Source organism: Pipistrellus kuhlii, unplaced genomic scaffold (assembly GCF_014108245.1).
Source record: "Pipistrellus kuhlii isolate mPipKuh1 unplaced genomic scaffold, mPipKuh1.p scaffold_m20_p_6, whole genome shotgun sequence".
NCBI lineage: Eukaryota > Metazoa > Chordata > Mammalia > Chiroptera > Vespertilionidae > Pipistrellus > Pipistrellus kuhlii.
In genome coordinates this window covers 70,967,384-70,992,246 of record NW_023425562.1, presented here as the reverse complement: position 1 = coordinate 70,992,246, position 24,863 = coordinate 70,967,384, and the positions used below count along the sequence as shown (strand labels likewise).

Genomic DNA, 24,863 nt, shown 5'->3' with positions numbered 1-24,863 from the left:
TTAATTTTTAATTAATTTAATATGATTGAATGACCTTGACGTGATGAAAAATGTATGAGGGGACTACAGAAATAATTGGCACGTACTAGTCACTTGCCTCCTGAGTAGTATAATCACTTGTACTCTGCCTTGCCTAGTTATTGGACACATGAAGTGGTCTACACATCCTTCTGTATTACACTTTACTGTGCCCTTGCCTCAGGGTGTACTAGACTCTTGCTTTGATGTCCTCTGGAAATACAGACACTATGTTCACTTTGCTCTGACTTTCCTGGAGCGCCTGCTTATCTGTCAGCACCTTCTTGATCTCTCAGTCCTGATGGGACTGGGGCTGCCAAGTGGCAGGGACTGAAGCCAAGTGCAGGCTGGCGGGTGCTCAGACTCATTCATCACCAGTTGCCTGTCTGTGCATGTGTGCATTGGAACTGAGCGTGAACTTGTCACTGAATTAAGCAAAACTATTATGGAACTATGTTTTTTTGTTTGTTGGTTGGTTGATTTTGGTTTTGGGGAGAAAATCCCCCTCATTAATGGAAAAATTTTGTCAGGTCTTACTTGAAGATTAGTTTTGAGTCCACGGTTATTAATGATTTTGTTGTTGTTATTATTTTGGCAACAGTTAGGTGGTTAAAGAAGAATGCTTAAATTATGAACTAAACATAAAATAGTAGTGAGAAGATGAGCTTTGGGGAGTTATATTCTGGGTTCTGATCCCAGCTCTGGCATTTCTGGCTGTGTTGCCTTGAGCAAATCACTTCACCTTTCTGAGTTGTCTTCCCTAACCTGTCACAATCAGAAAAGGATGCCTTCCTATCTTGCTAGGTTATCATAAGAATGAGAGCAAATTCATTTGGGATGTCTGATTATTTGTTGATTTCCAAAGTGCTTTTGTGAGATCCTAGGTGGGAGAAAATGTGAAAAGTCTGGACAAAGCTGCCAAGCAATCATCTCAGACCCATAGTAAAATTAAAATATGCCACCTAATTATTATTCACTTGGCCATATAGTCTGTCTACAGTTGCCAGATACTTTTTTTAAATTTGAATAAGGAGATTATTAAAAGGGACAGGAAATCTTAAGTTGCTATTTTCCCTTTATCTTTTTCTAATTTCCTTTTAGTGCTTCTCCCCACTACCCTCCCTGTCCATAGATAATTGCGTTGGCCAATTTTTCAAAGGATAGTTGAGTTTTACTTAATTTTAAATATTTTCTAAATAATAGTGATTGTCACAGATGTTTTAACCCGTTGTCAGTGCTGACTGATCTTGTGCTTGAAGCTCTTAAAATATATCAGGAAATTTAGACTATGGTTCTTCTATTTATAGTGTGAGCCATTACTTTACATTTGTGTTGTCTAAGTGTGGGAGAAACGTAGAAAGTGGTTGTTTAGGAAATGTGTGTAAGAAAAAGAGTGATTTACAAGAGAAGTTATATATATATATAGTTTATATGCCAAGGTATGTTTGATGAAACATGAATTTCAGTGCTAAAGGAACCTTACAGATGCTTATTATTTTTAATAAGAAATATGACCCTAGAAAAGCCAAATAAATTGCCCAGGTCACAAACCAAGATAGGGACAGAATGTATAAGCTGGGGCTTTCTTTCCCTTTTCTTGTTTGAAAAGGGTAACCTATTCAAAGGGTATCATGCCTTCATGTCCAAAGGTGCCATTCAACACCCACTGACTGTATTTTATGATTTTGCTCTGTGTGACAGTGTTGTTACTTGTAAATTATGATAATGATTCAACAGGTCTTTGTACACATTTGCAAGATTTGCTGAGATGCATTTTATAAGCTACTAGAGGGCTGGTGCATGAATTCATGCACAGGTGGGGTCCCTGGGCCTGGTTGGGGATCAGGACTGATCGGTGCCATTTTTCACCTGGCTAGGGCTTTTGTATTTTTCTTAACTTAAAGAAAATTATTCATCTTAAAGTCAGATTTTAAGTGAGTTTAAAACCTTGTTTTCACTATACTTAATTTAGTTCAATTTTAACATTTTTACCGCTTTAAAAAGTATAGTAAACATGAACTGAAACATGGGAAACAGATACATTGCATAAGGGTCACTTTAAATATGATTTTCAAGTCGTCAGATCAGTCCTGCCTGATTATAGACAGTTTTCTAATTATCAAAATTTCCTATGTGCATGTTAAAGAAAAATTTCTCTTTTAATTAAAAAGCAAATTTACTCCTGTTCTATGCACAGCATAACTCCAATTGACAATGGGAGCCTACTTGTGTCTGGATTGGGCAGAAATATTTGTAGGTTGGCACCGTAGCAAGTACATTTAGCTCTGACAACAACAGGTCAGGGAAGTTACATAGACTGGGCATAAGGTTTCCTCTACTAAAATTAGGAAAGCATCCGGGGTTTATCTGAGATGAATGCAGCACTTTCAAAAGAAATACATTTTGATTTGAATTTTAAAGGATGTAGAATATTTTGGCAGAGGTAAGGAACTGGGTGATTTCAAGGAAATATTCAGAATACATGCATAATATCTTGTAGGGCTGCCTATGTGACCAGTTGTAATGCTGTGTCAGACTAGAGGAGGGATTCCTAAGGAAAAGGGCAACAAGCTGATGGGGAAATGCAGAGAACTGTGGGAACTGAAGTCCGCTGGTGGGACACTTTGGAGGAAGTGATGTCCAAGCTGTGACCTGAAGAATGAATGGAGTTAAAGAGGCAAACAGGAGGAAGAGAGGAAAGGGAATGTGCAAAGGCCAGGAGCAGGAGGTATCAGGTCGAGGAATTGGGATAGTCTCAGTGGAAGAAATGTAATTCTTTTTATTCTTATGCTGTATTACAGGTGCCTCCTGAACATGCAGGTAGAACTGTCCAGTAAGCGGATAGATAGGTCAGGAAACCAGCAAAGAGGTCTTGGCTGAACTTGAAGATTCATAAGTCAACAGTACACAGATGATAACTAGAGCCATGAGAATGGAGAACAAAACCCAGGCAAAGGTGGAGTGGTATAGGAGGCTTAGGAGGGACACAGCCAGAGCAGTCAGTTGACTGGGAGGTGAGCAGGTGCAGATGAAGGGAGTGTGGAACATTCTTTCAAGAAATTTTTCTTTGAAAGGACAATAAATGGGGCTGTAGCTAGAGAGGAAATCTTTGTTCAAGGGAACTTGTTTTTCTTCAATGAAGAGTTGGAGTATTTTATGCTGATGGAAGAACTGGGGCAGTAGGATGGATTGGAGATAAAGGAGAGACAGGGTTAATATAGACACAAAGACTCCGAGGAAGATGTGCAGAGCAGAGGTGGGGACAAGTACAGAAGAGCAGGGGTCCCTCTTCGCTTAGAGCTGGCAGGTGATGGACAGACAGGGGTCTTGTGGGCACAGGTTTAGGGCATCTTGCTTAATGGGTCTGTCTTCTCTGAAGTGCACAGTGAGTTCACCTGCTAAAAACCAGGAAAGTTGATGAGCTTGGAGGTTTACATAAGGAAGAGTAGATTTGAAGTGGCCACTGCAGGGAATCATGAAAAGAGCTGACTCAGGAAATAGATAAGCTGTTGTACAGAGAGCTTTGTCTTCTCCCCAGTCTCCCCAGTGATGCAGGACCAGCCACACAGACACTGGAATGATTTTGAATCAGTAGGTTTGTTTTTAATGGTAACTAACTTCCCAGTTGCTCAAATCCTGATTACAGTTGATCCAATGAATGTTGAGAAATTAATAGAAAAAAAAAATTCAAAAGCCATTTTTATTTTAAAATTCATTTTGTTAATAGTAATTTAAGATATTTTGTTAAAAATTGTACCTTTTCCAAATGAAGATAATAAATTCTCTTCATTGTTGGTTTTAGACACTCATTGTGGCCTGGATCCGAGCAAACCTCTGTGTGTACATTTCTCGAGAGCTCTGGGACGAATTTCTTGGTGTGCTGTCCTCCCTCACACAGTGGGAGGAGCTCATAAATGAGTGGGCCAACATCATGGACTCCTTGACAGCGGTGCTTGCAAGAACTGTTTATGGCGTGGAGATGACAAACCTACCTCTGGACAAACTAAGTGAACAAAAGGAAAAGAAACAACGAGGCAAAGGTATTTCCAGTCTTACAGGGTCACACTATGTGTCTTAGACATCAGGGAAGGAGTGTGTCTTTCTAGGCAATTCATGCATGAAATTTTGTAACAGACTGAGCCAGCCACGTAGGCATTATCTTTAATGGTGGCAGTAGATTGTGTCTCATAGCATTCTGTGCCCTTAATGAGGATGATGCATTTATGAAGAGGCTGTGGAAGAAGAAGGAAGACAAAGGAGAGTAGTAGTAAACACAATAATGATGGCTAGTGCTTTGTACATATTCCTTCTCTTCACCCCCATCACCCACTATGAAGTAGATACTATGATCCCCACGTCATGGGCAAAGAAACTGAAGACCAAGTCCAGTGATGGACTCATTCAAGATCACATAGCTAAGAAGAGGTAAAGCCAGAAATCAAAGCCACGCCAATCCAACTCAAAATGCCACACCACATGGGAGTAATTTGGCTTTGATGTGTTTGGGAGCAAACACTGTTTTGATAACCTAGAATCAGATCAAGAGGAAAAACATCAGTGGTGGTTTTTTTGAGTATGACAGTATGGCAGCCTTTGTCTTAAGTCCTTTGATTAATTCACTTGCACTCCAACTTATTATGTAAAGATTTTGAGGCATCTCTTAGAAATACATGCACTGTAAAAGATATGTAAGGGTATTGGGGCAAAATGTCCAGGTATGGGACCACAGGCCTGGTTCAAATTCCAAAATGCATGCCAGAGAGCCTTCTGTGCTTCCCAGGGAGGTGGGAAGAGGGCAGCCTCAGATTTGACTCTGATCTTCATAGGGTTACACCAGAGAATCACAGAGTGCAAAAGATAAAGACAGTCCACTTGCTTAGGTGATGTATAGCTTTTCCTGGTCCTGAAACCTGGGAGGACTTGCTCCTCAGACTCATAAATGGGACATTGCTTTTCGTGGTACACTACAACCTCAACAGTAGCTTTAATAAGGGCTGTGTTAGTTAGCTTTCTCTCTGTAACAAAACACCCCAAAACACAGTGCCTTAAAATAAGAGCTGTTTATTTAGATTATGATTTTATATGCTGGCAGTTTTAGACTTAGTTGGACAGTTCTTCTGTTGGATTCACTCCTGTGTTTGAAGTCAGCTAGACCAGCAATTTTCAGCCTTTTTCATCTCTGGTACACATAAGCTAATTATTAAAATTCTTTGGCACACCAAAAAATATGTTCAATTTTTTTTTCCAATCTGACAAAAAATAGGTATAATTTTGATTGCTTTACAAAATAATAATAGTTATTAACTACCCTTTTGCTCCAAAGTGACTTCTTAAAAAATCAGGTGCTTATGCTTACATATCTTATATATAATGATTTCTAGTACTAAGAATTAAGCAGTGAGGTGCAACCTTATTATGCAGCAAGACCAATAAGGTGCAACACTGTTATATGACCTATATATTTATGGTTTAAGACTTGGCATTCACACCTGACAGCTATTATTATGTTGGCTGTTGTCATTTTTTTTACTTGGCAGTCTAAGAGAAAAGAGGTAAGCCCCCTGACTGAATAGTCGGGTATTGTATGTTTTAAAAATTCTTGCAGTACACTGTTTGAAAATTGCTGAGCTAGACTGTGAAATCGTCAGCTAAGCAGCTCTACTTCTAGGGTTGGCTAGCTGTTAGCTGGGGCAAGAGGGATGCCTGAGCAATAGGTGCATTTAAAATATCTGCTTGCTCAGTTTTGCTACCAAAACCAGTCACATGGTGAACCCCAATAGTCAGTGTGAGAGAGGACAAAAGAGAATGTGCATACTGGAGGTGTGAATGAATTACAATGATTAATTAACTATAGGGAGTCATTAATATGGCTGATTCTTACAGTATCTTCATTGCAGTCTATGAGTGGCTTGCCAAAGCATCAGTTACTAAAAGCAAGTTAGTAAAGAGCAAAAATAGTCGTTTAAGCATGTGGTATTCCAGTGGGACAGTTTTATTTTAGTTTAGATTTAGATTGTCTAATGATTTTGTAACATTTTAGCTGCAGATTTCTTTTCTCCCCCATTTGAAGCTACACAGAGCCCTTCCTAAATAATACCTTAGGCTGGAGAATTGAGATTGAAGTGGGGTCAGGGAACCAGGAAGTTGTGCCCTTAGCCTCTGCTTGTGCTCGGTGGCCGCTTTGAGGGCCTCTGTGTAAACCCAGGCCCGAGGACCAGGATGCTTCTAGCGGGAGCTTGGCCTCTAAAACTGTGGTTCTCAGCCCAGAAGAGAGTCTTCCTGACCAGAGGGGCCTTTCAGGATGTAGGGAGCTGCTGAGACAGGAGGTAAGGAGTTTCTCGAACTAAGCACATTTCCTGCCTCCTGAAATGCTTTTAATTTACCCTCCCCCTCAGCACTCAAAATACTCTTTCCCCCTCCCACTGTGTGAACAAAGAGAGTCATGGGAAAAGATAGACTTGTCTTAGGAAGATAAACAACTTCAAAAACACTATTTTAGGGATGATACAGAAGAAATTTTATTTAATTAGTGACCAAGGAGCATTCTTCTGATTTATTTATTATATTGCTTTATTCTAAAAACAGATTTAAACATTTATTGTAGAAATACCACCCTTGGAAGCACTGGAGTTGTGGAAATAAAATACACTGTTAGAGTAACCTGTGTGTGAAAACAAGCCGCAGGTGGCAGCCACCAGCCACATAATACCTGTGCCTGAAATCTCAGTGTCTCATTCTCTTCTCCTGTATTTCTTTTGGACTTCTTGACCACTCATTTGAAATAGTTGACCAGAGTAATATGAGAAGAAGAGAACTTGAATCACAGAGCTGTAATATTTTATTGTTTTGGAGCTTGACTAAAATAAGATTTTGTATTTATAGACTTTCATTTTCCTTGCTAATTTGGTTGTCTGTAATTAGAGAATATAGGCATAACTTTCTCTTGGGGATATGGAGAGGTTGGTGCCTACAGGATGGAGTACTATTCTAAAATTAGGATCTCTGATTTTTTGATTTATGAAAATAGTTTTTGGAGCAGTGGTATAACTTCATTTGCATTATTCTTATATTGAAATAGGTTTATTAATATTTTTTTGTATATTGAAATGAGCATTATGAAGATATGTTAATTTTCATGAGACTGTTGTAGATTCTTTAAAAATACTTTGGCACTAAGAATTTTTAGATTACTGATAGATGAATAACTTCCTAAATTATAGTATCAGGAAATAGTACTTAATTTGCAACAAGAGAAACTGCTAATCTTCTATAATAAAAGGCCAATATGCAAATTGACCAAATGGCAGAATGACTGGTTGCTATGACACACACTGACCACCAGGGTGCAGACACTCAATCCAGGAGTTGGCTCACAGCTGGTGAGCACAGCGGTGATGGCAGGAGCCTCTCCAGCCTCCACTGCAGTGCTAAAGATGTCTAGAGAGCAGGCCAAAGCCATCAGTTGAACATCCCCCAAGGGCTCCCGGACTGTGAGGGACACAGACCAGGCTGAGGACCAACCTCCCCCCTGCCCCAAGTGCATGAATCTCATGCACTAGGCCTCATATATATATATATATATATATATATATATATATATATATATATATATATATATAGGCCTAAGCAACCATCCCACCGTCCCATAGCTATGACATGCACTAACCACCAGGAGGTGTATGCTCAGTGCAAGAGTGGAAACCACAGGCATGGAAACATGGAACAGACTGATGAATCTAAGAGGGAAGTTGGGGAGAGAGGAGGGCAGGAAGAGATTAACCAAGGATATATGCATACTAAAGACGCAGTTCATGGATTTGTGCACCGGTGGGGTCCCTCGGCCTGGCCTGTGGGGATCGGGTCGAAACCATCTCTCTGACATCCCCTGAGGAGTCCCAAATTGCAAGAGGTCACAGCCCAGGCCGAGGGACCCCACTAGTGCATGAATCTGTGCACCAGGCCTTTAGTTACATATAATTGTAGGTCTGAAATTTGCTGAGCAACATAGGCTTAAAATGAATAATAATGAATTCAGCCTTTAGATTCTTTTTCTTGTCTTATCCTTTATCAGGCTGCGCTCTAGATTCTCAGAAAGGAACCACTGTGGGGAGATCCTTTTCTCTCAGCTGGCGGAGCCACCCAGATATGACCGAGCCAATGAGATTTAGGAGTGCCACCACATCTGGGGCACCAGGAGTTGAGAAAGCAAGAAATATCATTCGCCAAAAAGCAACTGGTAAACATTTATTTAAGTATTTCCCAAATAGTTGCTATGTAAAAATGGATTTATAGTAATAAAATGTTGTAAAAGTTGTAAAATTCTACTCAGGAGTTAAAAGCTAGACCTTTTGTTAAATGAGATTTCTCTGTATCTTTTTAACTTTCTGTTCTGGTTACTTTTAAAACACAATTTGTCATATTTATTTTGAAATCTTTCATTGTGAAAAGGATTTAATGTTGGGTGAGATGTTAATTTTGAGTGAAATATTTGAGCAAAGAAAAAACAAAATAGATACTTTTTTGAACTTTGAATAAATGGTCTTAGTAATCACACAACTAATTGCATTATCGTTGTTGAACATGTGACTCCTGAGAAAGTATGGCAACTTGTTCCAGCGACAATAATAATGTACTTAGTTTTCAGGACTGGATGGAGACATTTAAAGTTCTTGTATCTTGGGAAATTTGAGTTTTACATTCCTATAGATCTTGTACTTAACAGTCAGAATAAACAAGAACTTTACCAAGAACCCCAATTATCCGACTGCTGTACTGTACTTTACTCTTAAAACAAGAAGAGAAAATCTTCAGAAAGTAAGCTTATATTTAGTATTTAATAAGAACAAATAAAATACTCACTCTCCCGTGACTTTGTAACTTAAGTTTAAAACAAATTTATATGAGTTTCCTGTAGTTTCTCATGTCCACACCCCATAATACCATACAACTATAATACACGTTGACTGAAGAAAGTTACAATATCCCTCAGTCATAAATCAAAGATTTATTTACACTCAGATAATTTTCAGTGCTTAGTAAATAAAGGTTTAATACAGATGACTTAGAAACCTGTTGGAGTTTTATGAAAATATACCTTAAATCTAACTGGGTCATGCTTTTATGCTGTAGCATTTGTTGGTAATTATCTCCTTCTTTATATTCACCTCTTATTCAATGCCTTTCTCTTTTCCTTTGTCCTCTCTTGTGAGGAGAGTTCCTGTTCCTGGTAACAGGCAACTTTTAGGGACGCCTATTCACTGCTTTCTTTTCTCATCTCACCTCCTTAAACTCTATCACTGGATCTTTAAAAGAAAGGGATAGGAGTAGCAGTTTATGACAAAGGTGGCATCATGCCTGCCTGAGCTGCTCAGAACTCCTGCAGTCCCTCACAACCCTTAAATTCTATCATGATAAAAGTGGTCATTCAAAACACTTTTTAAAACTTTGGTCTCACATTATTATGAGCAGTGAATTAAACTATTGAACATTGCATGTTTCTTATGCGACTACTTGATCAAAACACAGCTATAGAATAGATTGGCATCTTAGTTTTTCAATAGATATTTTAGACCAACAATATGGTATAGGCAATGGTACATTTTAGAAAATCCTCATCACATATATGCCAGTGAGGATCTGTTTATCGGTGTCCTCAGGTGTCTGAAAAACCATGGTATTGCAAAAATAAGAACTTTCACAAAGCATATAAATGTATTTACAGAGTGTATCACTTAAAAACCATAAACCTGTCCTCTGTGGGGATAATTAAATTAAAAACACTCAAAATCATAACCTGTAAGAGATAGTGAAGATGCAGACTGTTGAGTTGGATATAGATATAATTTTTACATATGAATTTCCTACTTTATGTTACATTTTTAAAAATTAAAAATTATAAAATTGTAAATCTTTTTGTTGCCTATGAAAGCAGTGGTCTTTGAAGATTTTATTATATCATGCTATTTTACAAAATTAATCTACATAGTCTAAGTATTAGTGGTTTTACACATTTCTATTATTTTTACATTGTGTAATAACCCAACTTTTTATGTTTTAAAAAGGCCCAGAATATTTTTATGGTAGATTTTGACTTGTGTAGAGTCCACCTTTTAATGAGAGAATAGTAAGAAGCTCTTGAGGTTAGTTTTTGCTGCTTTTTTAAGTATTGAGATATTTATGTGGAAGACACACTTGACAGTGAGTTTTTCCCCAGTGTCAGTAAGAGATTAATTGAAGATTATTATGTTATGATTTCCCCCACATACTATAAGTTTGAGAAAATGTCAGTGATGGTAGCAAGAAGGAACTATAAAATGAGGAATTGCAGAGTAGGGAAGTGGCAGTTTAACAGAGATTGCACTAGTTTGCAAGGTAAAAAGACTAGGAGGGAGAACCTTATAGAATTATATAATAATAAAAAAAATAAAGTAAAACTCTGTTACTGAGTGTGAATAATGCTACAATTTTAGATGTTTAAAACGAGTGATTAAAACAAGTCAATTTATACACAAAATAATTTTTCTATATTTTATTATTTCTGAGATATTTAAGTGATCGGTTTTGGGAAAATGCCAATATTTGATTTATAAGAGGAAAACTTTTTAAAACAGCACTCAAATAAATTTGTCTCTGACATTGAGAGATGAACAGATCTTTTAGGAAATTTGTGTCATTCAATTTGATGTTTACATGGAAGTCATTTTCACTTAAATATTATTTTATACATTTGTGAATTAAACTTTAATTGCATTGCAGGCAATCCTTTAGAACTGAGAATTCTGATAGCCATGGGATAGGGGGAAAGACAGCAAAGTATAAAGTTTGTCTCACTTTTTGCAAGTGTGTCACTGTTGTCTGTAGTTCTGTTTTATTAATTTTAAAATCATGCAAAGATAGCAAAATAGCAGGTAAGTCTTTATATATTTCTTTAAGGATAAATTGATTTTACTATTGGTGGTTTCATTCATATATATATATGGCATATTCTCTTCCTGTGTTCATCTGTTTCTTCATATTTGAATAGCAATATATAGAAAACATAAGAACACCATACAGTCTGCAATAGGAAATTATAGATTTAAGAAGCATGATAAGTTGTAAAAGGATGGGTTTCATGGAGATTTTTCTCTTTTTCCATTTATCAAATCTTTTAATTTTCAACTTGACTTTTATGTTCTTAAGCTGTTAGGGTATTTAATTTAGTAAATGATTTGTTTTTGAATACAGTCAGCCCTCAGTGAAGCAATTTTTGAATTATGTATTATTTATAGGATACTTTTAAGCTTAGGCTAGATTTTCCCTCTCTCGCTGTGGTTTTTTGTTAGTGTTCTTTAGGAAGGGAAAATTGATTATAATGTCTGCCCAATTAAATAAACAACCAGATGTGAATCTGATACACAGCAGAAAACAAGGACAGACTAAACATACAAAGCATTCTAAAATAAGACTGGTTATTTGTGAACTCCTTCATTCTCCCATGTCATCAGAATGACTGAATGTCCTTTGTACTGAATGCCTTTCAAGTTTAAAGTGATCTCCTTTAAATACAGGCAGGGGCAAAAGCAGGTCTGCAGTTGTTCCTATGGAAAGTAGTACAACAATGAATACTACTATAAGAATAAACTGTTTTGCATAGTCACAACTGTAAACCTACTTTTGCCCTCCCACCTCTATTTAAAGAGAACCCCCAATAAATGATGATAATAAGAAAGAAGTGAAAGATCCTGATGTTCTTCTGACATAATTATTACTTTATCTTTCCTGGAAGCTAAGAGAAGCCAGTCTATCAACAACTGTGTCCAACTTTCTGAGGCTTTGCCTGCCACTAAAAGCGTCCCGCTCCTCCTTCACACCGTGAGCGCTCTCTTACCTGGTCTCTCTTACTCCTCTTGCTCTCACAGGCTGCCAGGTACTGTAATGCTTTCTCATGTGTCTGTCAGTGTTCTGGGCGTCTCCTGCTTGCCTCCAGGCCTTGGTTCCTTTGTTAATATCCCCACATCGCATATGTGCGCCTGGGCATTGCACTTTGTGCTTATTTTCAATAAATATTAGTAGTTCTTTATATGTAGTTAAATGTTTAGTAGCAATTAATAATCAAGAAAATTTCTGTAGCACTACTGGTCTTTGCATTCTCAGTTAAGAAGGATAAGAAGATTGTTTTGGCCCCTAGTTTTTTTTATTTGTCTTATAATAAAACAGAGGTGTTTTTTTAAAATATATATATATTTTTATTGATTTCAGAGAGGAGTGGGGGGAGAAAGAGATAGAAACATCAATGATGGAAAGAGGATAATTGGTTGGTTGCCTCCTGCACGCTCCACACTAGGGATCAAGCCCGCAACCTGGGCATGTGCCCTTAACTGGGAATTGAACCCTGGACCCTTCAGTCCACAGGCCAATGACGCTCTGTCCACTAAGCCAAACCTGCCAGGGCTGGCCTGTCATTTCTAATGGAGAGAAACAGTAATGCCTCCCTCAGCATACCTTCCACAGTGCCTAGAAAATTTTGTAAAAGATTTGAGCATGTCAATGTTAGAAAAATTATACAGGCAAGGCTTCCTTGGAGTTAATAAGTCGTAATCACATATAAAGTAATGATAAGTTTATGTGGATTCATACTGAGTATTAAGATTTGAGTAAAAAAAAAAAGCTGCTAAAAAGTGATAATTTTTCAAACAATGGAAAATTCTTCCTGTGCTTTAGCCAATTAAAATTTAGTTTAGCTGCATTCGTTTATATACTGTATTTTCTAGTGTACTAAAACATTATAGATTTTGGGCATACCAAAGGGATTTACTTAGCTTTACAGTCTAAGTCTACCTCTTTTTTCAGTGTTTCTAAGATGAACTGAGTCTTCTTTCTAAAGAGGAAAATATTTCCATGTTCTTTTTTATTTTCAGAAAGATGGCCATATACATTAGTATTTATTTACTACTAGAGGCCTGATGCACAAAATTCATGCAAGGGTAGCCGTTGCAGCCCCAGCTGCCTCAGCCTTCTCAGCTCTTGCTGCCTCTCAGCCCCGCAACCCTGCCCCCCACCCACTGGTCATTCCAGAAGGTCATTCCAGAAGGTCACTCTGCTGTGCGGTTTAATTAGCATATTAGCTCTTTATTATATAGGATTGACTATTGCCTAATTGTGGCTTTCTATAGCACTAAATCATGTCATACTGTGGCTTAGCAGTGTATAATTAAAGCTTAATTCCCCTGATGAGTATGTAAAATATAGTATTATTTAATTCATAGAATATGCGAGAAGAAGATCTTTTATTGAGAATAAGAACTATGGTTCTTAGAAAAGTCTTTTTCTCTAGTGTATACCTGAGGTGAAAGACATTAAAATGATACCTGGGAAGATGGGCATTGGTCATTTAAGTTAATGTACATTAGCTGCTTGATAACTTGGTTTTCAAAAAAAAATACTACTACCTAGAGTTGATTACTGAAGTATTTAAAATAGTTTTGCTTTACATTCAACTGATATACACACAAAAGAAAATTTTTTTCATGGTTTAAAATTTTCTTTTTTCACAATCCATTTTCCTCCCCATATTATTACATTTACGTTTTCACAAGTTTGTCTGGAATATATTCTCAGAAGAAATCTCTTTCTGTTAGTCATATCATTTGGAGACATTGCTCTCATTTAATTTTACATTTTAGTTTACTCAAGATTCTTGATTCCCTTTATATATGTACACTGTTCCAACAGCCATTAAATATGACTTAGAGCAGCGGTTCTCAGCGGGGGTGATTTTGCCCTGGGGAACATTTGGCTTACAAACCCTTTTGATTGTCACAACTAGAGCAATGCCACAGACATCCAGTGGGTGGGAGCCAGGTATGCTGCTAAATATTTACAATGCAGAGGACAGCCCCCACACAAAGAACTATCTGACCTGAAATGTCAGCAGTGCTGAGGCTGAGAGACCCTGATTTAAAGTGAAATGAAGTGGGCCAGTGGCGGGTATGTGTTTCTCTGCCTTTGGCACTCTTGTTCCTGGTTTTATGGCACAAAGGGTAAAGAGACTTTGCAGGATAGTGACTTTGAGAACAATCTGCTGTGTGTTCTGTTTAGTCTGACTACAATAGTGAGTCCCTCCTTAGTCTGATGCCATTTGTTCTTCACTATTAAAATGATGCCATTGTCTTTTTTTTCTTCTTCAATTTTTAACCCATTTATTTTTGTGTGTGAAATGGCTTAGGATTCTACTTAAAAGAAGTGTTTTCATGAAAGCTTTCAGAGCTCAGTTGTATGTCCTATATCAGGGAGTAGCACTGAATTTGGCATAGGACTTATGACCTTATTTACAGCTTCTAAGAAACCCTCTCAGTAGCTATTTTCACCCTGCTCTGATGGCAAATGTATCAGCTTCTGTGCAGACACTTCTAATCTCAGCACCAGTGCCGTTTGGGCACAGTCACACTAATAATTGAAATCTGGTACCTCTTTCATCACTCATTTAATGTGCATAAATCTTAAAAAATGATCAGGTAAGCTATATTCACAGGTATCTAAAGATATCACTATATATCTTTCTATCTAATCTCCCTCGTCACATCAGTGCTGGATTCAAAGTGTCAGTTCTCTTAGTGGCAATCAACACTTTATTTTCTTATTAAATTTATTGGGGTGAGATTGGTTAACATCATATAGGTTTCAGGAGTGGGTTTCTATGTTACAAGATCTGTAATGCACAGTGTACCCACCACCTAAAGTAAAATTTCTTCTGTCACCATATATATATATATTAGGACCCCCTTCTCCTTCCATTTCCTTCCCTCTGCCAACCAACACTGCTGCTTCTGTTCACGAGTTTCAGTTTTATATCCCACATATGAGTGAAATCATATGGTTCTTAGCTTTTTTAACTTATTTCAGTTAGCATAGTATTCTCAAGGTCCATCCATATTGTTGCAAATGACAGTATCTCATCCATTCTTATGGGTGAGTAGTATTCCATTGTGTATGTGTACCACATCATCTTTATCCAGTCCTCTATCATGGGACACTTTGGTTGTTTCCAGGTATTGGCTACTGTGGATAATGCTGCAGTGAACATGGGGGTGCATATATCTTTGCAAATACATGATTTGTTGTTTTTCGGGTATACACACCCTTGGTCATATGGTAGCTCTATTCTTAATTTTTTGAGGAATCGCCAGACTGCTTTTTATAATGGTTGTGCAGTTTGATAACTTGGTTTTCAAAAATAGTAAATGAGGGTTCCCCTTTTTTCTGCATTACCTCCAACACTTATTATTGCTTGTCTTGTTGACAATGGATACAGGTGTGAGGTAGCATTGTTAAAAGAGATTGAAAAAGACACAACAAAATAGAAAAAAACATCCCGTGTTCATGGGTTGGAAAAATCAACATAGTTAAAATGGCCATATTACCATTTTAATGTAATCCCCATCAAAATCTCAATGTCATTTTTAAAAGAAATAGAATGAGAAATCATCAGATTTGTATGGAATCACAGAAGACCCCAAATAGGCAAAGCAATCCTGAGAAAAAAGAACAAAGCTGGAAGTATCACACTATCTAACTTCAAATTATACTACAGAGCTATGATAATCAAAACATCAGCACTTGAATGATTTGATCCTCTAGGATCAAAACCATCCAGCTGATTGATCATTTCCAACATTGTTCTCTGTACTTCATTGTCACCTCCAGCACAGCCATTAGAATGAGCCCCTCCAATATCAATTTCATTAAAGAAGATAAAGCAGGATTTTTTTTTCCCTGTCCATTTCAAAGACCTCTTGAACCATTTGTGCCCCCTCACTAATGTATTTCTGTACAGGTTCAGATCCAGTAACTCAAATGAAGCAACTGTAAGTTCTATTAGCAACAGAGTGTCTTGTTTATACCCAGTGGACCACAGAGCAGCATACCTTAGGGAGGCTCAACACTAAGGTTAACAAACCTCTCTGGCCGAGACTGGTTTGGCTCAGCAGTAGAGCATCAGTCTGCGGACTGAAGGGTCCCAGGTTCGATTCCGGTCAAGGGCATGTACATTGGTTGCGGGCACATCCCCGGTGGCAGCTGGTCGATGTTTCTCTCTCATCGATGTTTCTAGCTCTCTATCTCTCTCCCTTCCTCTCTGTAAGAAAAATCAATAAAATATATTTTTTTTAAAAACACACACACAAAAAAAATCCCTCTCTGGATAGAATAGAAGGGTTTCAATTTCTTGAAGTTTCTCAGTCTTGTTCCCCACATCACTGTATGTATGTGACATCAGGTTTCCCCTCTACCTGAATCATGGTAACTGTTGGGTCAGTCTTAGGAGGCAGTGGAATGTGAATTTGAAATGTATTTTTGTCCACACAAATATTCTATACATGCTGCCTGATCACTGAGGTCCACCACAAACTCAGCTAACTGCTTCACGTTGATAATGGCCTTCGGGTCCTCTGTGTCAGCATTGATTGTATTTGAAGATCTCACAAACCACAAAGGCTGTTCACTCTGGAGTGTTTACTTACCTACAGCCAGATATCAGAGTACTGGAGGGGCCAAGCAGTATCAGGCTTTAGTTTTGTTTTTGTTTTGTTTATCCCATATAATAATTTTTCTATATTATTAGCTGTCATCATTTTCCCCCATTGTTTAAAGTATTACATTTGTCTCCTTTTTCCCTGATTGACCCCTCCGTGGCCACTCCCAGCCCCCAGGATAAGCTCTCACCGCCCCACTGTCTGTGTCCATTGGTTATGCTAATATTCCTGCAGACAAGTCCTTTGATTGATTGCTTACCCTCACCCTCCTTTGCTGTCTCTTTGAGGTTGAACAGTCTGTTCGGTCTTCCTTTGTCTCTGGACCTATTTTTGTTCATCAGTTTATGTTGTTCATTTTATCCCACATATGAGTGAGATCATGTGATATTTATCATTCTCTGACTGGCTTATTTAGCTTAGCATGATGCTCTCCCGGTCCATCCATGCTGTTGCAAATGGTTAGAAAAATGGACTTTTTGCCAATCTGACAAAAAGATAGGTATAATTTTGATTCATTCACACTGAACTTAGACTTTCTTTGTGTTGGCTGCTATCATGTTTTAATTTGGCACTCTAAGGGAAAAGAGGTCAGTGCCCCTGGCTACATAGGTATTGCATGTTTTTTAAGATTCTTAGGGCACACGGTTTAAAACCACTGATCTGTAGTGCTTACAGGTCATGCACATGGTCGATTTTCTTTAGGAACATTGTAATAGCAGTAATTAGAGAACCTGTGATCTTCCCTCATCTAAAAGAGGCTCGATGGGACCTAATCGAATGCCTCACTTAGCTGCTTCTGCATCTGATTTTCAGGCTCCAGGTAGCACCTCTTCGATGGCCAGGAAGTGCTATTGTCAGGGGTGGGCTGACTCACCTTTGGGCCTTGGGGAAACATCAAAGTGCTGAGTTGGTTTACATCTCTTGTGCTTTTACAGGGGCAGGTTGGCATTTGGGATTGTGCGCAGTGCTTTAAAAGATAGGAAATTAATATAAATTTTGCTTATGAAATTCAGAATTTTGGTTATTGGGGAATAAGTCTCATTCTTTGAAAAGTGGTCAGATGTCTGGAATAAATAGAATTTTCTGAAGAGCTTACACATTTAATTTAATTTAATCATGCTGATTCTTCTCTTGGGGAAAAATGAAATTAAGTAATTTTTTAAAAATATATTTTATTGATTTTTTTACAGAGAGGAAGAGAGAGAGATAGAGAGTTAGAAACATCAATGAGAGAGAGTCATCGATCAGCTGCCTCTTGCACATCCCCCACTGGAGATGTGCCCGCAACCAAGGTACATGCCTTTGACCGGAATCGAACCTGGGACCTTTCAGTCTGCAGACTGATGCTCTATCACTGAGCCAAACCGATTTCGGCTGAAATTAAGTAATTCTTATTTGATCAGTTTTCTGACGTTTTGAGTGGAACTTTATAAAGCAATGGTATTGTGTAACATACTCTCAAGAAGCTAGAAAGTGCCTTTAAAATTAGGGCTACTGGGTTAGCTCTGCTTGAGAGGAAATGAATAATATGGAGAATTTGAGGTAGAATTTTGTTCTTTGAACTGATTCAAACAGAAATAGTGTTATATTCAAAACAATGCATTAGAACACCCAGAATTTATAATATAATTATAGATTTTTTTCTATTTTGAATATAGGATAATTCTATTTAAAAAATATTTTTTATTGATTTCAGTGAGAAAGGAAGAGGGAAAGTAAGATAGGAGAAAATCATCGATTGGCTACCTTCTACATGCCCCTACGGGATTGAGCCTGCAAACCCGGCATATGCCTCCTGGTTCATGGGTCGATGCTCAACCACTGAGCCACGCTGGCCAGGCTAAGATAATTCATCTTGATATTTCCATATCAGTATTAAAATGGTTTTAAATATATTATAAAAGAGTAATTGCTACAACTGATACTGAGGGGAGCAGCTTTAATAACTTCAGTTGCTCTTTTTAAAAAATAAAAGGCCAACCGAAGCCGGTTTGGCTCAGTGGTAGAGCGTCGGTCTGCGGACTGAAAGGTCCCAGGTTCGATTCTGGGCAAGGGCATGTGCCTTGGTTGCGGGCACATCCCCGGTAGGGGGTGTACAAGAGGCAGCTGGTCGATGTTTCTCTCTCATCGATGTTTCTAGCTCTCTATCTCTCTCCCTTCCTCTCTGTAAAAAATCAATAAAATATATTATAAATAAATAAATAAGTAAATAAATAAATGGCCAGTAGAGGGAGCTCAAGAACTGTTTAGTTGTGTGTGTTTAAGAAATGCATCAAGAAAATATCTCTGGTGTTGATTTATTCATTTGTACAAAACATATATAGATTATATACTTAGTAAAAAAAAATGTGATAAAAACAAAACAAAAAATGTATACTTACAAACCAGGAAATTGAGGTAGGTAGAATTTCAGTTTCTTTTTTTTTCACACTGTATTAACGGCCAACTGCAGGAATAGCTTAGGGTAACAATAGCACAACAGCCCTCAAAGCATGTTTGACATAGTTATTCTCCCCTTCCTCCCCATCCTCATCCTGGATGCTCCCACACTCACCACTTCTGATGATCTCTACAGGCTTGGACTTTCTCCAACTGAGAAGCCCCTACCAACAGTTTTACAGAAATAAAGACTTAAGGTTGCATCAGGCCTGACTGTTGGGAAGGCAGACCAGCCGGTAATGGCAGGCTCTTCATCCGTCTGTCGTGTTGTGGACCAGTGGGGACACTTGAATTTGGAAGCCACGGTGCTGTGGCTGTATTACATCTCACCAGATGGCAATGTTCTTTATCTTTAGAAAGAAGCTGCCAGTGTTGGCCCAGCTCTCGCTTGTCTGCTCATTATCCAGAAACCAACATCTACCAGTTTTTGGCACCAAACTTAAGTGAATAAAACCCACTCTTCCTACTACCCATAAAAATGGGCACTTGCCAATTGTTTTTTAGAGCATTGCACAGCTCTTGGGCTCCCTCTACTGATATTGGATTAACAAGTAGATTCATTAACAAATATAAACTCTTCCCAGAAGGTTTCAGAGTCTTGCATAATCAAAATAAACAGTGCAAGAAGAGAGCCAGAGGAGGCTGGTTGCATGGAGCTATCTGGCTTCTGTTGCCTGATGCTGCAGAGCCTGGAAATAGACCCATGAAAAGGACTAGTCCGTGCTTGGGGGAGGGGAGGGGGGTAGGTCACAGATAGGTACCTAGGTCTTGTGTTTCTCTGGGGGCAGTGAACAGTTCTTGGTTGTCCCAGAGAAAAGCAGACATCCTGGAAAGACAAAGCTTTAATGCGTTTGGTTGCTCCTATACGTGGCTTTCCTTTGTTTTAACCCTCAATTCAGCTTCCTTTCAGTGTCTGAACTTAGACCATGGCCCAGTACCCTGAATTATAAGTAAAGGACCACACAAATTTCATGGTTTTGAAGTCTGATAACTTGTATCGGTTGTCTTTAAATGGAGTTTTTATTTGGATAGCATAAGTAACGTAGCATTCTTCTGGTGAAATCCCGTCTCACATGTAGAATCTTCCTACATACAACTTCTTGGTTGGGGTGAACCAGAACTTTGGTTCATGGCTCCAGTTAAAGGGTTATACAGACGCTGGCACACTGACAGTGAGTCTTGTTTCGGGAAAGGAATTGGTTGATATTGCCAGGTAAGATGACACAGGCTGAATTTTGGTCAGTTGCTTCTTAGAAGGAGTGAAATTTTAGCTAATTAAACTTTTGGAGAAGATGCTGTTATTGTCATGTGGGCGGAAAGTTTCACGACTACTTGTATTTGAGGAAGCGTGGAATCTGGTGAGGAATGTCAAAGTGAGGTTTACACGCAGAACCACATGGTGAGTCCTGTAGAGGGGGTACCCGGACAGTATGGGAGGGGGAGGAGGGAACAGGTGTGCAATTAACATGGAGGAGTAACCAGCAGGAAGCAGACAGCAGGTGCCAAGTGGACTAGGGTTGCTGAAGACTAACAGGAGTGTAAGAGCCCCTTGTGTGGGGTCAGTCTGTGGGGTGCGATCATGGAGAGCCTTGTATACACTGTGAGGAGCAGGGCTTGACTGCACAATGCTGGAAGACTCCAGATCTTTGTTTTAAAGAGGCCTCTTTGGGGCCACTTGGAGGATAGATATGAGGGTGGTAAGAAAAGGGGGACAGTGACCAGTTAGGAGATTATTAGAACAACCATGGCAAAAGATGTTGCTACACCAAAGCTGCAGTTCTAGGGAGAGAAGGTGGTGTGAGCTCCCAGGGCCTTGGGTTGTCTCTGGAGATTAAAGCGAACTGTAACAGTTTAGAATGAGCCAGGAGGGTACTCATTCTCTAGACAGCGATGTCGTTTGTAGTAACGCTAGATGAGATTATCAGGCGGTCAGTACTCATCTGTGGTTTTCTACTTCATGTCATACATGTTTTGATTCTCTAAAAAGACCAGCAGGTAATTTTTGTACTTCGTTGATTAATTCACCTTTATATTTGGTGATAGAAGCCATTAAATAGTTATCATTTTATTTTGGACAGTTTTATCCATTAAAAATATAATAGAGTTGGAATCCCCACGTTTCCTTTTATTTTCCTTTAGAGTGTGTGTGCGTAAATTCACACTGACTTCTGCACCCCTCAAAAGTAAACCCATTTCGTGTACCTCCTGGGTCTCTTTCCTCAGTATGCCCATCCCTGAATTCCAAATAACTTTAGCAGTTCTCAACCATTCCTGTGGCTTTTCCTCATTCCTCCTCTTCATTTAGATTAAAAAACAAAATGCCATATAGAACCTGAAAAGAAAAATCTATTCTTGGAGTAGAATATTAGTATTAGCAAGTATAGGAAACTTTATTATGTAAATGCACGTTATCTTATAGTACAATTTTTGTGGGGGGAAAAATGTATGTAAACCTACGTTTTTAGAATCAGTTGTTTTGAGTGGTAAAATTATTTTAAAAAAAATTTTTTTAAATACATCTCTATGCGTTTTGTGTTAATACCCACAGAACTGGAAGAAGGTCAGCAGTCAGAAAATGCACCTGCAGTCGAGTCTGGCCACCTGGTGGCAGAGCAGCCGCCACGGTTCCTGCGGAGCAGCAGCACGCCAGATGTCACTGAGCCGCTGTGCTCGGAGTCCGCTCAGGGTACGGAGTCTCAGTCACTGACACGGAATTGTAGACTGACTGGGAAGGAGCTGCATGCCGCAGTGCTTTCTACATGTATTCTAACTTTATTTCAAGGGATTTACTTTTTAAGTTTTTATTACAAGACAGTGATTTCTGACCTAAAAATATTTTCACTATTTAAAAAATATATTTTTATTGACTTTAGAGAGTTAGGAAGAGGGAGAGAAAGATAGAAACAAAAATGATGAGAATTATTGATCTTGCATACCCCATACTGGACACTGAGCCTGCAACTCAGGCATGTGCCCTTACCGGGAATTGAACTTTGGCCTCCTGGTTCATTGGTCAGTGTTCAACCAGAGCCACACCAGTGGAGCTTCATTATCTGTTTTAATATATTTAAGCTATATTTACATATGACTAGTTTTTCCTGAGGGTGGCACGTTGGAGAACGAGAAAGATATCCAGAGTGGCCGGAGTAGGCATGAAGCCAAGAAGGTTACCCTCCAAGGCCAGGGAGAGCAGCAAGTTAGTAGAAGGCAGGACACGATTGGGCGGATGTGGGAAAAGGTCACAAGGAGGCCACAGAAGTTGACAGAATGGAAAACTGCCCAGACCTGTGAACAATTTTATTATCAGCTTATAGACTTGACTGATGTTGAAAATAACTCATAACAGCATTAATTTACACAGTTTCTCCAACAACTTTCAGCAACTACAGGGTGTGGAAAGCAAAGAGGCAGATGGTCAGACCTGTAAACAATAAATAATGTATGGAGTTTACAGTGAAAGAGCATGTGTAGATTGTGTCTGGTGTCAGTGAACATATTTATCCTTTAGTTTAATTTCATGTATTATATTAAGAGACAAACCAACCGTATTTGTCTACAAGTTATCTCACAGTTCTTATTGTCAGGGTCATGCTAACCTCTTCAGATAGTAGGGAAGTATTGCCTCTTAACTGCCACGGTATTTTGAATTTAATGAAAAAAGGTCTGCTGTTTGCATCTATAGGTGCTTATGGCATACAAATGGTTAAAACCTCTGGAAATAAGAAAGCACAATAAAAATAATTTGAAAAATATATTATCTGAAGATTTCCTATTCTCTGAAAGGTTTGTGTAAGATGGTTGTGATCCCCTCCATTCCCTCACTTATGTATTTTGGTAGAACCCACCACTGCTTGGAGTTTTCTGTAGGAAGGTTTTAAAATACCATTCACATTTTTAAATAATAAGACTATTCAGATTTCTCTTTCCTTTTTTGATTTTGAAAAGTTTTTTGTTTTCCTAAGAATTTGATCAACTCATGTATTTCCCCCCCCAGATTTATTGGTCCCAGATTACTTACAAAATTATCTTCTGATCTTTGTAATGCTTGCAGGTGTTGTGGTGATAGTCCCTTTTTAGTGACTGATTTTGGCTATTTGTTCTTTCTCTCACCAGTCTTTATTCTCAAAAAGTACCCAGCCACCTTCCTGGTTTCTTCTTCCTGTCAGCTCACCTGGCTAACTCAGGCAGCTGTTCTCTGAGATCTCCTCCCCAAGGCTAGAACAGGTCTCCTGGCCCTTGCCTGTGCTATCATAATGTGCTAAGTGGACCCATTGGCCACAGTGAGTGGCATTCAGCCATTTCTTTTAAAAGTTCTCTATGGACTTGACCCATAGGCTAATAGTTTGCCATACCTATGCCTCCTTTTTATGTATTTTAGAGTATCTAAATTTAATAGTTGCTTATATATAAAAATATTTTACCAGTTTTACTGTCTGAAATATTCCTTCTCTTGATTTTTTCCCCACCAAATCTCTAGGTCAAAAGGTAGAAAATGTACAGAATTTGAGTTCTTCTGAGCTGAAGTCTATTCAAGAGAATAAAGGACATGTGAAAAAAGAATATGAAGAAATAACAGTAAGATATTTTTTCAGCCAAATTTGTGATTAGAAATAAACATGCAAATTATTGTCACAATAAATACATTTATTAATGGTAGTAATAGTTTTCTTTTTAAAAAATTTTTCCATTCAGACAAGTCATAAGCCCATACAACTTCAAAATTGTTTAAAGTCTTACTTTCTGTATAAAATTGTAGTCACATCACAAAAATAGAAAACATGAAGCAGAATTCACCAGATGGTATTTATCTGGCACTCTTGATTTTTTAATCACATATCCTTGCTTTTCAGACATACATTCAGATTCCTTGTTCTTGACATCATTTTAGGTAGTAGCCTCCACCTGGCAGGAGTTGCTAGATAAGTCATCTTTTACAAAGACCTGTTATGGTTTTTTTTTCTTAAGAATATGTGAAAGCATTTAAAAAAAAACCCAAAACCAATATAAAGTATTAAAAAAATTGAAAAGTAGCCTATTACTCATTTATGCAGATAACTCTTTTTTTTATTAAATTATTATCTGTGTACATATTTTGACATTGCCCCCCCCCCGTACATACCCTCCCTCCCCAGAGAGATAACTCTTATTTATTCATGTTTTTTTTTTTAATGTGGTATATTCATAGGAAACTCAAACATCAGAGAAGGGTACAAAATAAAAAGAGAAAAAACACTTTCTTGCTTAGAAGATAACCAGTGTAAAGTGTCTTTTATCTTTATATTTAAAAAGGTCATATAATAGCTTATATATCTGTATTCTGTAGGTATATATGTATATTTCAATGATCACAAAAACATCTACAAAACAACCACTCAGCTTAAAATCTAGAACATTTCCAATGGAACTGCTTTGGAATGTAAATTCCTTCCTTGTCCCCTCAGAGAGAGCAGCATTTTCTTAGCTTTGTCATACCCTTGCTTTATGGGCTCTCTCTCTCTCTCTCTCTCTCTCTCTCTCTCTCTCTCTCTATATATATATATATATATATATATATACACACACACACACACACACACACACACACGTACACACTCACATATACACACACACATACTTTAGTTTTTTTATTTTTAAACATTTTTTTAATAAATCTTTATTGTTCATATTATTACAAATGTTCCTCATTTCCGCCCCCCCCTCCCCATTGCTCTCCTCCACCAGGTTCCCACCCCACCCTCTGCCCTTTCCCCACCCCCCATTGTCCTCATCCATAGGTGCACAGTTTATGTTCAGTCTCTTCCCACACCCCCCTCACCCCTTTTCCCCAAGAATCGTCAGTTCACTCCCCTTCCATACCTCTGATTCTATTATATTCACCAGTTAATATTGTTCATC

The 24,863-nt window shown here is 38.2% G+C and overlaps 1 protein-coding gene and 1 pseudogene across 5 annotated transcripts in view; one reads left to right on the top strand and one right to left on the bottom strand.

Moving 5' to 3' along the window:
• RALGAPA2 (Ral GTPase activating protein catalytic subunit alpha 2) overlaps nt 1-24,863 on the top strand; it is a 278,920-nt gene that overhangs the window by 76,445 nt on the left and 177,612 nt on the right. For 2 of the 5 annotated variants that reach the window (XM_036417809.2, XM_036417810.2), the window contains exons 15-19: nt 3,821-4,058; nt 8,090-8,254; nt 11,786-11,926; nt 21,517-21,654; nt 23,446-23,543. In XM_036417809.2, coding sequence (XP_036273702.1) covers nt 3,821-4,058; nt 8,090-8,254; nt 11,786-11,926; nt 21,517-21,654; nt 23,446-23,543 — 780 coding nt within the window. The remainder of the gene's footprint in view (nt 1-3,820; nt 4,059-8,089; nt 8,255-11,785; nt 11,927-21,516; nt 21,655-23,445; nt 23,544-24,863) is intronic. The other 3 variants (XM_036417812.2, XM_045574682.1, XM_045574683.1) reach the window with 2 other exon arrangements.
• LOC118707817 lies at nt 14,166-16,557 on the bottom strand (annotated as a pseudogene).